This window comes from Myotis yumanensis, unplaced genomic scaffold, assembly GCF_028538775.1.
Source record: "Myotis yumanensis isolate MYYU_CA2020_CCGP unplaced genomic scaffold, mMyoYum1.0.hap1 SCAF_15, whole genome shotgun sequence".
Classification (NCBI taxonomy): domain Eukaryota; kingdom Metazoa; phylum Chordata; class Mammalia; order Chiroptera; family Vespertilionidae; genus Myotis; species Myotis yumanensis.
In genome coordinates, this window is record NW_027223766.1 from 49,823,756 (window position 1) to 49,836,923 (window position 13,168).

Consider the following 13,168-nt stretch of genomic DNA (forward strand, 5'->3'; position numbering starts at 1 on the left):
ACAACGCAGGCAGCTTGTATTTACACAGACAACGCTTACAGCTATCGTTACCATTCTCCTGAGAAAATGAAATCATTGACACATGGGTCACCAAACTAAAAACAATGATAAATATGGCAGTTGGAGATTCACTGGAGTTCGATGTGTCACATCCAGTAGCTTTTAGAAAACCACAGGCAAGATGCTTAACCTTCCTGAGATGCGGTTTCCTCATCCATTAGGTGGGAACGGTAATACCTACCTGCAGCCCACAGTGGATGCTCAGTAAACGACAGCTACTGATCCCCATGGCTCCGCTCCCACCCCCAGAGATACCAGTCAGCAGATGAGAATGAGCATGAGTCATGGAGTCAGACAGACCGTATTAACAAGTTATTTCATGTCTCTGAGCCTCAGTTTCCTCAGCCATAAAGTGGGGATAATGAGACTTACCTCACGGGGTTTAGTGAGGATTAAATACGAAAACCGCACTGTGCACGGCTCCTCCTTCAGTGCATGGCACACAGCAGGGGGTACTTCCTACACGGTGCCTGACTGACCACTGCCGTGGAGTAGCCAGTGACAGGGCAGGAACTGCAGGGAGGCTGGAGGCCTTTGCAGCACAAAACTTCTCCCACTGGAACTGCCCAGTGAAATGCCTGGTTCTGGCAGTAGCCGCACCATGTGCTCTGTCCCTAAGCTTGGGGCTGGACCAGGCACGAAGGTAACTGGTGTGGAGGGAGGCAACGCAAGACGCTGCAGCAGCTCCACAAACCCTGGGCCCCCGAGAGCATCCCGGACACTGGAGGGAGGGCAGGCCTGGGATGCTTACGATATTGAGGATGGCGCCCAGGAAATTGATCAGGATGGATGCGAAGATGATGACGTTCCGGGCCAAATAGGTCTCGTTGATCCAGCAGCAAGTCTTCCGCAGGATGAGTGGTAAACACTTGTAATCCTCCGCCGTGGTGATGAGGACCAGAGCCGCATGCAGCATGATCAGGATGGAGAATTGGATGGCCATTGGCATAGCCCTGCAGGGAAACACAGCTGGGTCATGTGGTTTCCATCCTCTTATTTCCCATTGGCTGGGTGATGCTGTCAGTCACATCCATGAATGTCCTTCCCACCCTTGGTTCCAATAATTCCTCTAAATCTCTACTTGTTTTTAGAAACAGGTTATGGCAGGAAACATTTATTGTATCCATTCTTTTTAAAAAATATATTTTCATTGATTTCAGAGAGATAGGAAGAGATAGAAACATCAGTGATGAGAGAGAATCATTAATTAGCTGCCTCCTGCACACCCCCACACTGGGGATTGAGCCGGTAACCCGGGCATGTGCCCTGACCAGGAATCCAACCCTGACTTCCTGGTTCATAGGTCAGCGCTCAGCCACTAAGTCATGCCAGTTGGGCTTATATTATCTGTTCTTAGCATATTGTTTTGATTGAGAAACTTTGCAATGAACATCAACCATTTGGCTTGATGTCACACTGCTGCTCGATTTCTGCACTTCCTTTGTTATTCATCTTTCTCATTAGGCCAGTGGCTGCCAAGGCAACAGGACACTGGGATCTTATCTCACAACTCTGGCTGTGGGAGGGACCCACACGCCCTTTCCCCTTCAAGGCGGGTTTTATAAAACACGTTCCCTCTCCATCTGCTCTGATGCCAAGAACCGAACCTGGCACCTGGTCCAAGTTGCTCAGCTTGGTGAGTGATCACCAAGGTTTGCATGGCATGTGCTGTGTGCCATGTAGTACATGGGTGAGGATACAGTTGAGATGTGAGTACAATCCTTGAGACGTGAATACATCCTTGCCCAAGGCTTCAACATTACTCCCAACTCTACATCCTGAGCTCAAGCTCTCACCAAAGCTCTTGCCATGGTAGTTCCTGTCTAGTGGGTACCTCTGCTGGGTGTCAGGCTGCTCCTAGCGACTCAGTTTATCTAAAACCCCATCTCTGGAGGTGTCTTTGACTGCTTCCTCTCCGTGGCAAAGGCAACTTAGGGAATGTGGTCCAAATGGCAGGGTAGTGGGGGTACAGGGCATCATGACAACCGGGGTTAAGGCCTTTGCGAGGAGGGAGTAGCCAGACCTCAGCTGCCTCTGCCCGGCCAGCATCAGAGAGGCTGGGAAGTGTTGCTCCAGCCCAGCTCTCCCTGTGGGAGGTTTTGTTCTTTTCATTCTTTTAAAATACGGCACAGTTTTGATATTTGGACTACTCTGGCAGGGAATCTGCAGGAGTTTTAGGTAAGAATGGAAGGTCTTTGCGGCAGTGGGTTCCCAGAGGGCTCCAGGCAGATGGGAAATTCCCCCCAAACCCGCTGGTAACACACCATTCGTCCTGGGCCCCAGGGGGAGGCGATGAAGGAGAAAGCTGGCGGATCGCTGTGTCAGGCCATCCCAGGAGAGAGGACGTCCAAGGCTATTGTGTCTCATCATGTGAGGCAGCCACGGAGAATATGAACATCTTGTGTTAAGCCAACCAGGCAAAGGTGGTTAGAGAGCTGCCCGGTTCTGTGGCCTCCAGCTGCCAGCATCTGAAATCTCTGTGGGCTGCCTTTCCCCTCTGTCTCTCATCTCTCTGCCCCTCCCCTTCCCATCCATAGGCAACAGTGAAGCCCAGGCCCTCTTTCCCCCAGGGCCCTGGGGCTCCCTCTCCTGGGGGAACGCCTGTGCGGCCTCTAAGCTTCAGCTTTTCTCTGGATTCTTCCCCGACCCCTGGCATAGGGCTGAGAACATGGACGGTGCTCAATAAACACTCACTGAGGGAGCTTCCAGTGGGGAGCCGAGGCTGTTGCTCCCCTCCCCAGCCCTAAGGGGAAGAGTTCCACCCACCCTGCTGCCCCTCTGGCTACCCCCCTGCTGCCTCCTCCTTCCTCCTGAAAGACAAGGTCGCTGTGAAATGTCAGTGTGCCTGCGAATTCAGACGCATGTCCCCTCCTCCTCCTAGACCAGTGGTCGGCAAACTCATTAGTCAACAGAGCCAAATATCAACAGTACAACGATTGAAATTTCTTTTGAGAGCCAAATTTTTTAAACTTAAACTATCTAGGTAGGTACATTGTTATTAACTTAATTAGGGTACTCCTAAGGCTTAGGAAGAGCCACACTCAAGGGGCCAAAGAGCCGCATGTGGCTCTCGAGCCACAGTTTGCCGACCACTGTGACCTAGACCCACTGGGAGGGCCCGGAAGCCACAGCCTTGACCTCCCCTGTGGGAAGAAGTCTGGTCATCTCTTCTCTTTGCCATCTCTCCCCAGGCAGGGAGCTCAGGTCACCCCAGGAAGTCCCATCCCCTTCATTCATTGGCATTGGGGTGGGTGGGCGGGGGTGCCTTGCATTGACCTTTCCCACCATCACAGCAGGGAGACCCCACACTGGAGTTGGAGGGGAGAATGGAGAGGCAGAGATCGAGCTGAGAGATTCGGAGCAAACACCGCGTGCTCTCCTCTCCTGATTGTAACCACATTCTGTGTTCCAGCTTTTACCATCGCTCTGCTTCAGCAAAGCCAGCGCTGTCTTGGAACTTTATGAAGCAGATGCTTTGTTGCCCACATAGCTATTGTGCTTTCGTGTATACTTTGGTGGGGTGTCAGGTGTACTGGAGGGCTGTGCAGCTGTATTTGCCTAGAGAACCACCTGAGTGAGTCCCTAACAGAGTTGTAAGCCATCAGCACTTCCTGCTGGGCTTGCTGAATAAAGGAAAGGGAGGTGTTTGTGTTCCCCAAAGTTGGTATGTTGAATCCTGTAGCCCAATGTGATGGTGTTTAAGTTGAGGCCTTTGAGAGGTGATTAGGTCATGAAGGTGGAGCCCTCAGCGATGGGGTTAATGCCCTTAAAAGGAGAGCTCCCTCGTCCCTTCTGCCAGGAGCGTGTGGAAGATGCAGATAGCTCTGAGTGAACCAGGAAGAGAGACTGCACCAGACACTGGATCAGCCAGCACAGCACTTGACCTTGGACTTCCAGCCTCCAGATTGTAAGAGACAAATTTCTAGTGTTTATAAGCTGCCCATTCTGTGGCATTTTAAAAAATAACAGCCTGAACCGACTAAGACAGGAGGTGAGAGGCAGGTATATGGTCCCGCAGCAAGAGCTAAGCCTTAGGCAAGGTAACTCACTCTTCTGGGTATAAGTTTTCAAGGTGCAAAACTGGGGTTTTTTAAGCTCACCTCTTAAAGGAGGTTCAGCTGCTAAAGTAGTCACGCAGTGAAATGGTTTGCACATAAGAACTCAAAGAAAGGTTATTCTGTGTCTCTGTGGTGAAATTCAGGAAACCAAAGGCGGTTTCAGGATCTATGGGAAGAGGATTAGTGACAAGACAGGCTTCCTACTCGAGGCACTAGCATTGCATGTTAAATGCCTCTGGAGGTCCCTGCCACAGCTCCTCAGCATCCATTCATTTCTGCACAAAAACATGGTAACGCCAGGGTGTAATTTTTATCTAATCATAGAGCTCCTCAGGCACCCAGGGGCCCCGAGTTTGCTTTTGCATAGGTGGTGTACGGAAGAGGTGAGGAAACCTTTAATTTCTGAAACTGAGTCTGAAAAGGAATGACAAGGGATATGCAAACAGCTCTGTCCAAATCCTTCCCAGACACCGTGCTCTAATTGCTCTCTGCAGTCTGTAAACAGGCCTGGGTTAGTATCACGATTGGATGTTTGCTGGGGAGGCAGGCATCGGTGGGGATGAGTGGACATCCTATAACTGTTGTGGTGCAGTGGGAAACAGAGATCCAGGTGGTACTGATCCGTGACATTCGCACACCCTTTAGAACCTGCAAAGAGCCTAGGAGGCCAAGGCTCTCTTGATCCTATTAGCAACCCTGTGAGGAAGGCATTCTTAGCCACTTCAATGGATGGAAACTATGGCCCAGAAGGGGGAATGGGGCCAGAATTGATCAAATGGCTCATTAAGTTCGGACATCAACCCTGGGACGTTGGCACTGTTATTCCCCTTTTATAGATGAGAAAACCGATCGAGCTGTTATACTCACTTGCTGCCTTCATGGGTGATGTCACATAAGAGGGAGTTCTACTTGGATTTTGGTCCTTGTGTTTGTTAAGATCGGGGGAAGGCCAGAGGCAGAAGGATGAGCTTATAAGCTGAGGAAGACCACAGAAGAGACACTGATATTGCCACCCATGTGTCCTGGATCCCGGGATTTTAAATTCTGACCCCTTGCAAAGGTCGGCTGGCTGGCCCAGGCCAGGGACCATCGGCTCGCGAAGAGCTCTCCCCTGCCCACTGTGTCCTTGCGCATTTACCTTGAAGAAGGAAGCAAGCTCTGTATTGCCGTGATAAACAGAAGAACGATGAACGCACACACCAAGTTTGACTTGAACACTTCGTCCCTCATTTGAGAATACTGTGATCAAAAAAGAAGGAGAAATTACTTTCTAGCACAGTTGGGTGTTTGCAAGAGTTCAGTTTCACCAGTGTTTGGAGTTGGGGCGGGGGAAACAGCAAGAAGAGACAAAGCAAATAAAGATTTTTTTTTTTAAATTAAGAGGAATCCATCTCTTAGGAAACCCTTCACGGAGGATTGTCTCCCCCCTCCCCCCAGCCTCTCCCTGAGAGCCCAGGAGGAAATAAATTCCCTTCCCAGGCACAGGGCCTGGAAGGGGGACTTGGCTTGAGCTCATCCCTTTCTTCTCCCACTGAACTAGCATCATTTTAACAAAACAGAAGAGCACACACCCATATATTTAGCAAATCAAATTCACACTGACTTTCTTCATGAGCAAACTTAAGTCCCTTAAGGATCTTGCTCGATTTCTTGTTTGGTTTGGGGACCCAGGGGAAATGTGTTACCCAGAGAGAGTCTTTCTGCCTCATTTTTCATAAAACTATTTCATAAAATAAATCCACAGGCTCTTAAAACAGAAAGTAGCCTCAGAGACCCCCAGCAAAGACAGCCCTTTATTTTTTTCAATCCTTTGCAACTTCCTTATTAAAAAAAATTTTTTTTCAATAGTAGCTTTGATAGTTTATTGGTTTCTAAAAGTAATCTTTTTTTTCTTGATTGCAGAGTAATTATACAATTAACCAGTGTTGGAAAATATAGAAAAACATATGCACAAAAATACTTACACTTTCAGTACCCCAGAAATAGCACTTATTAACATTTTGGCTTATAACTTTCTTGTCATTTTTTTTCTTTTCTTAAAAAAAATTGCATTGAGGATCCGTTTTTTTAAAAATTAACTTACATTTAAATGGAAAAAGGGCAGCCCTTTCATTTCACGCGAGAGAAACCAAGACTGATGGACCCGTAAGTTGGATGCCCTCTTGTGTCTGCTGCAGGCAGCCCTGGGGAACAGCGCTGACTTGATTTTGATTATCCAGAGAACTCGGTAATCTCATTACCCAGCCTTAAAAGCTTCTGGAAGGTTGGCGCTCAATGGCCGAGTTCTGCCTTGTTTCCAGATTCACCTTGGAGTCATTAAATGGAAGAATAATCCAGTCCCCTCAGACAGAGGGAAGGAGTTTGTTTTGTTTAGTTTTGTTTTTTTTTTTTAAAAAAAATATGTTTTATTGATTTTTTTACAGAGAGGAAGGGAGAGGGACTGGGGATGTGCCCGCAACCAAGGTACATGCCCTTGACCAGAATCGAACCTGGGACCCTTCAGTCCACAGGCCGACACTCTATCCACTGAGCCAAACCGCTTAGGGTGGAAAGGAGTTTTTAAAACAGAAAAAGACCTTGGAATTGGCCTAAACCAAGCTTCTCCTTTTACTAGTACTTTCATGCCAGAGAGGTCTAGTAACTTGCCATGGATCACACAGCATACAGATCATGTTCAGCGGGGGGTGGGGGTGGGGGGGTGGGAGGGGCAGCAGAGGGAGGGGGCTGGAAGCTAAGCCTGGCTTTAGAACCTTGTAACCCCTGATTTGAATTTCACAGAGTTGCTTTATGAAGGAAGCCAGGACATCGAGCTCTCACTGTTGTGAGCTCAGTCTCTGTCCCCAACAGAGAGGTGACCATCACCTTCTCTTGGTGGTCATACCTCTTGGTGGTACGGTAGTCATAGCCAACAGTTACATGATTTTTGTTCTCCTGCCTGCTTCTTGGTGTGGTCTGGGTTTCAGATCAAACTTGCTGCTCATTGTCACGGCTAAGATTCAGGGAGGGCAGTGGTCTGCAGCTGGTGAGCTCCGTGGAGCTCACTGCTCAGAGGGGGCTGGGCAGTGCTTTTTCACTCCCTAGACCTCAGGCCTCGGTCCACGTTCGGATAGCTTGCTTGGTATCCAGAGAGAACCAGAACATGCTCCGAAGAATCGCTGTAAGCCATCGTGACTCCTGGCAACGCCATAGAAAATCCATGCTACTAATAATCACAGAAGTGCTTTCAATGAAAGGGGCACAATCATAGAGACCCACACACACCAGCTTGAAAATAAAGGAGTTAGCCACAGAGCAGTTAATTCAAAGGAAGATACATGTCTCAATTCCTCTTAACAACGAATTGCACAAGATGGAATTATTCTTTGTTGGCTGACTGATTAATTTCAAACTGGTTTGGCTATATAGATTTGATCTTGAAAATTTTAAAACAATACTTTTTAGTGTACTTAATTCCTCTCTTCCTCCTTTTCCTCATCTTCACCATTATCATCATCATCATTGTCATTGTCATTAACTCATTACTATCACTGTCACAGCATCTTGGAGTTGTAATGGGCCTCTGCCTTCAGGAATCCTTTCCATAACACCCCTGATATGGACTCAAATGCCTACTGATATCGCCAGGTGACCTTCTCTGCTTTGGTGGAGGAAGTGGGCGTCTCTTCTCTGAGCTGGGGCAGGATATCCTAGGGCCTGGAACACCCTCAACTTGAACACTCCCGGTGCCTGAGAGCTCACTCCTTTGCAAAGCGTTCTTTCCATTATTGGCCCATTCTCCCCATGAGCGGTCCTTATAGATACCATGCCTGAGTCTCTGACTCCTTTAAATTTTTCTTACTGATGACTTTCAAAATGTTACATGATCATCATGCGTCCAATCTACAGTTGCATCAGATCTTACGTTTTTCATTTTCTGCCATGGCAAGCTGGGGAAGACAAAGTGGGAAGACTTACTTTGCCTCCAGATTTCCCCTGTCAGTGTCTCCCTGTGAGCAGTACCTGAGCCAGTTGTAAATGGGGTTCAGACCAATTAAAAGAGCATGGCACCTGGCATCAATTACAACGGCTTCCTTGGAGAGCATAGATTAGAATTTGATTATTATTTTAGAATCTTTAGGGTTTTCAGGAACTGGCCAAAATGTAATATGAAAAGTTTGAGTGATAACAATTGATAATTAGGGAATTTAACCTCTGTTCTATTGTTTATTCATGCATTATGCACCCACTGCAAGGAGGCACTATGCTACATGCTTTACATGGATTACCTCATTTAATTATGACAACACTTTGAGGGAGATCCTATTTATCATATGCCCATTTTGCAGATAATGAAATTGAGGGTTAGGATAATTCAGTAACTCAACCAGGACTTTACGATTATAAGTAGGGAATCCTGAGAGTTTGTTCCCCAGCCTGAGGTCTCCTTGGCTGCTCCACCTGCTGCTATCTTGCTATTTTCAAGGACAGGTCATTTTCTTCACTGGGCACACAATACTGTATCGTGACATATTTCAGTGATGTGGTTTATGAAAGTTTCTGACTTGATCGGATTGACAATAGGGTTCCCTTCCAAGGAAGTAAGAGGGGATGTTGGGGATGTTGGCCATGGATGCTCTTAGAAGGCATCTTCAGAGATGACATCAGAGCCTTGAGGATCTATGGGTTCATGGATCTGTCACAAGGAAGCCAGGAACACAGGTTTGATCACACAAGGAAAAGCCCGTCTGGATTCTTTACCCACAGAGGGATGGCCAGGGGAGCCAACCTACAGAGGTGATGGACAGAGTTTCTAGTCTTCTGTGCTTCTGTGTCTAAGACAACCCAGGAAATCTTCGTAGGTGTGTGGGAGGAAAATCACCCTCCATGCCTAGGTTCTCCCCTTCGCTTAGGACCGTGGTCGGCAAACCGTGGCTTGCGAGCCACATGCGGCTCGTTGGCCCCTTCAGTGTGGCTCTTCCACAAAATACCACATGCGGGCACGCACGTACAGTGTGATTGAAACTTCGTGGCCCATGCGCAGAAGTCGGTATTTTGTGGAAGAGCCGGTATTTTGTGGAAGAGCCACACTGAAGGGGCCAAAGAGCCGCATGTGGCTCGCAAGCCGCAGTTTGCTGACCACAGGCCTAGGAGATAAAGAATACTTACAACTCCACAAGATGTAGGGTTGCTTCTAGCCAAAGCAGTTATCTCGTTAATGGTGCCACCTGCAGCCATACTTTTGTGCAAGTGTGCGTGTGAGCTTACAGAATTTTATGGGTGGAGTGGATTGTATTTGTTGCCTTGGTCTAACCCTTCTTAATGCCGATTTCACTCAGTAAAATCTCACAGAAATGAGCCATTAGCTCCTGCCTGCATATTTCCAATGATAGGGGAAATCAACCACTCACTTGAGAACCCATTTCATCTTTGGATAAATCTAGTTTGCTAGAGATAATTTCCTAGTATGTCTTTCATTAGCATAAATTAATATGTTTGTTAAATTAAAGAAGAATCTCAACAGGGACAATCCGCTCATTTTTCATGAGTAAATGAAGGAAGTTAACCTCATTCTATTGTGAATTCACACATTACTGCAGTGCGGCAATGGCTAGAACCTCCTTAAATCGGACCATTTGGGTAAAAGGCATAATTGCAATAAAAATGCAAAGGAATAATTTCGTATTTTGAAATAGACTGTCTTCCCTAGCTTAGTGTCTAGTGTCTAGCCAGAGTCGTTACCAGAGCGGTTCTATGAGTGACAGGTGCGCCTGAGGAAATCTCTCACGGCATACATCTTTCTGAGTAACCTCGCTTTTGCACAAACATAGATTTCCTCATGTTTGGTAGACTCACAAAGAAACACATTAACATGTATAAGATGGAGAGCCCCAGAAGTGTGAGGCTGGAAGGATCTCACCCCAGGGATAAAAGAAGATCCTTAATGGCAATATATTTCCTTATGCTGTGCTCTGCCTTGGGGGTAGGGTAGTAGTGTGTGTGTGGGGGGGTGGGGGGTGGGGAGGCAGATGGAAGGATGGTTGACTGACATAGGAGAATCCCAAGCAGAACTTTATAAAGCTTCCAACCCATCACTCTTCCAGCTCCCCCTCCCCCAAACCTCCCATCCTTGGCAGGAGGAACTCTTCCTTCCTTGACTGGTCCGATCCCCAAGCCTGGGGAGGCCATGGGAGAGACAGCTAGTCCCGTGTTCCTCAGAGGGCAGGATGAAGTGACCAGCCCAAGTCCTAATGTGCAGCCCAGGACAGAGAAAGGTGGCCAGGGACTCAGGACAACAGAATTCAACGCTAAGTTGAATGAAGTCACTCCAAATACGTGTTTCTATGATAGTAAGCTCTCTTAAGGCACTAAAGGTTTGGGGTTGGTTTTAAGTAATAATTAATCATCTTCCTCATCCTAAGCTTCATTCAGAGCCTTGTCCTAGAAGAGTAATAAGGACCAGAGACTGAGAAACATCACCTTCTTCTAAGTGTTCTGGGGTTAAGTTCTTCACTATATAAAGAATACTTGCAAATCAGTAAGACAGAGTTGAGCACACTGAAAGATGGCAGTTAAGACAGATGTGCAGATCACAAAAGAAGAAATATAAAGACCAAAACATAAAAAAAATACAGTCCAGCCAGTGTGTCTCAGTGGTTGAGTGTCTGTTGACCCATGAACCAGGAGGTCCCGGTTTGATTCCTGGTTAGGGCACATGCCTGGGTTGCAGGCTCAATCCCCAGCTGGGCGTGTACAGAGGCAGTCAGTTGATGATTCTTTGTCATCGTTGATGCTTCTATCTCTCTCCCTTCCTCTCTCTGAAATCAATAAAAACATATTTAAAAACTATATTTTAAGAAAACATATACAGAAAGACATCAACCTCAATAATTTTAAAACATGACAGGAAGATGCTGCTTGTCTCTTATCAAGTTGGTGATTTTTAAAAAGAACAGGCACATTTTGGGGGGCAATTTCAGAATGCACATAGAATATTTAGAAATGTGCATTCTGTTGCTCTCATTTTTAGGAATTCTAAGAAAGCAATTAAGCATGGATGTATGATTTCAATATGACAATGGCCATCACCATGTAGTTTATAAATTATAATAGTAAAAAATTGAGGGGAAAAAAGCCCAAAATGGTTAAAACATGGAATGGAATAGTGTGCAGTTACAAAGTAATTTCCTTGTAACCTAATAATGTGGGGAAAAACTCAAGCAAAGAATGTTTAACACTATGGTACAAAGCATATGTATAAAATGGCCCCACTTAGTAAAACCAATGGCGAAGGTAAGTACACAGAACCACACTCATGAAAGACCAGCATGCCCAATGCCAGAATGCTAACAGTGGGTAGTTATCCTGGGTTGTAGGATCACAACATGTAATTTTCATCATTTTGCCTTATATGTTTGATATAAGCTTACAGTAATGAAAATGTATTTTTTTTTACTAAGAAATAAGTCATATATAATAAAAGAAAAAGTCCAATATGATTGACAGTATTTGAAAAACATGTCTTGTTTCCTACATCTCTTTACCATAGTTTCAATTTTTGTTTGCCCCTGAGAACTGTAAGCTCCCTTAGGAAATATTCAGCCTGACGCTGAAAGAGGGCCGTGGATCCTTCTGGAAAATCTGGGAGGCCCTGGAGGGGACCTTTGATGATTGGATTAGGTCCCCTCCTTCATCCAAGGGTCTACCCAGAAAGTCCTCGTGTGGTTGCTGGGACATGAAGATGGTGAGAACCACTAATTCTGATCTGACTGAGGCCCGAGACCTGGATCACACGAGTTGTCACCCACACTGGGTGATTTGTGAGCCTGAAAGGCAGTGCTGCTGGAAGTTATATTGAGAAAATAGATGTAAACCAGGACCATCTCAGGCAGACCACAACACGTGGTCACTGTGGTCGTAGGGAATTCACAGGCTCACAGCACTGACGGCTGAAAGATGGGGAGTTCAACCCTCCCAGCTCACAGATGCGGGACCCAGGGAACAGGTGGGGAAATGTGCTGCCCGGATGTGGCTAAGCTGCCCGAGTTGTGAGTGCACTTTTCTGAAGCTTAACTCAAAAGATGTCTCTGTGTGTATGTGTGTGTGTGTATGTATGTATATGTGCATGTGTAGATGTATATATGTGTGTATGTATGAATGCATGTGTATGATGTATACATATGTAGGTGTGTGCATTAGTATATGTATGTGTACATGTATATATATGTATGAACATGTATATGTGTGTATGTGTGTATAGGTGTAGGAATGTGTATTCATATAGGTTTATGTATGTGTGTACATGTGCGTATGTGTGTATGTATATGTGTATGCATGTCTATGTGTCGCGTGCATGTGTATATGTGTATGTATGTGTGAGTGTGTGACTTTGAAATGACACGGCAGGGAATATGTGGAACTTTATACTCTTCTCTCCTGAGGCACCGCTTCTTAGAATCGGCTCAAAACTGACCTGTGTGCTTTGGCTTAGAGTTCTCTAAAATGACATCCTGAGATCAGCTACAGGGCAAGGCAGTCTCCCCCAATAGTCTCCCTGATGTCAGTCTCCATTCATCCAACAAGTGTTTAAGCAGCGCGGCGGGTACACGAAAGGCCTGCTGCACACGCTGCTGGTCGGTGTGGTGTGCCAGTTGCACCTGGTCAGGAAAGGTCTGAATGACAACTCGCTAATAAAGCTGGGGAGTTTAAGTTACATATCCTTTTACTGTTGAGACAATAAAGTTATATATCCTTTAGTTACACACCTTTCATTGTTGAAACAGTCAAGCCTTTTGTTCCCCACAAACCTCCCCAGGGTGAGGTCATTGCCATTTCCACTTTTCCTTTCAGAAAACGCTTTTATGGTGCAAACTTGCTCCCCAAAAGCAGGATAGAGCAGTGGTTAAAGGTTTTGGTGTCACAAATACTGTATACATTTCACCAAATCTAAGATACTTAACCCGCCCTCACATTTTAGCGTCTTTGTCATCAATGGGGTCTTAAAATCTCTGAGTTCTTCCAGGGAGGTCTGCGATTGCTCACGCTGGTCAGCAGGGGGCAGTGTCAACCAGGGA

The 13,168-nt window shown here is 46.4% G+C and overlaps 1 protein-coding gene across 3 annotated transcripts in view; it reads right to left on the minus strand.

The window, feature by feature from the left end:
* Window positions 1-13,168, minus strand: part of ADCY8 (adenylate cyclase 8) — a 136,616-nt gene that overhangs the window by 32,579 nt on the left and 90,869 nt on the right. For all 3 annotated transcript variants that reach the window (XM_070392349.1, XM_070392348.1, XM_070392347.1), the window contains 2 exons: window positions 5,257-5,357; window positions 812-1,013 (listed from right to left, as the gene is read on the minus strand). In XM_070392349.1, coding sequence (XP_070248450.1) covers window positions 812-1,013; window positions 5,257-5,357 — 303 coding nt within the window. The remainder of the gene's footprint in view (window positions 1-811; window positions 1,014-5,256; window positions 5,358-13,168) is intronic.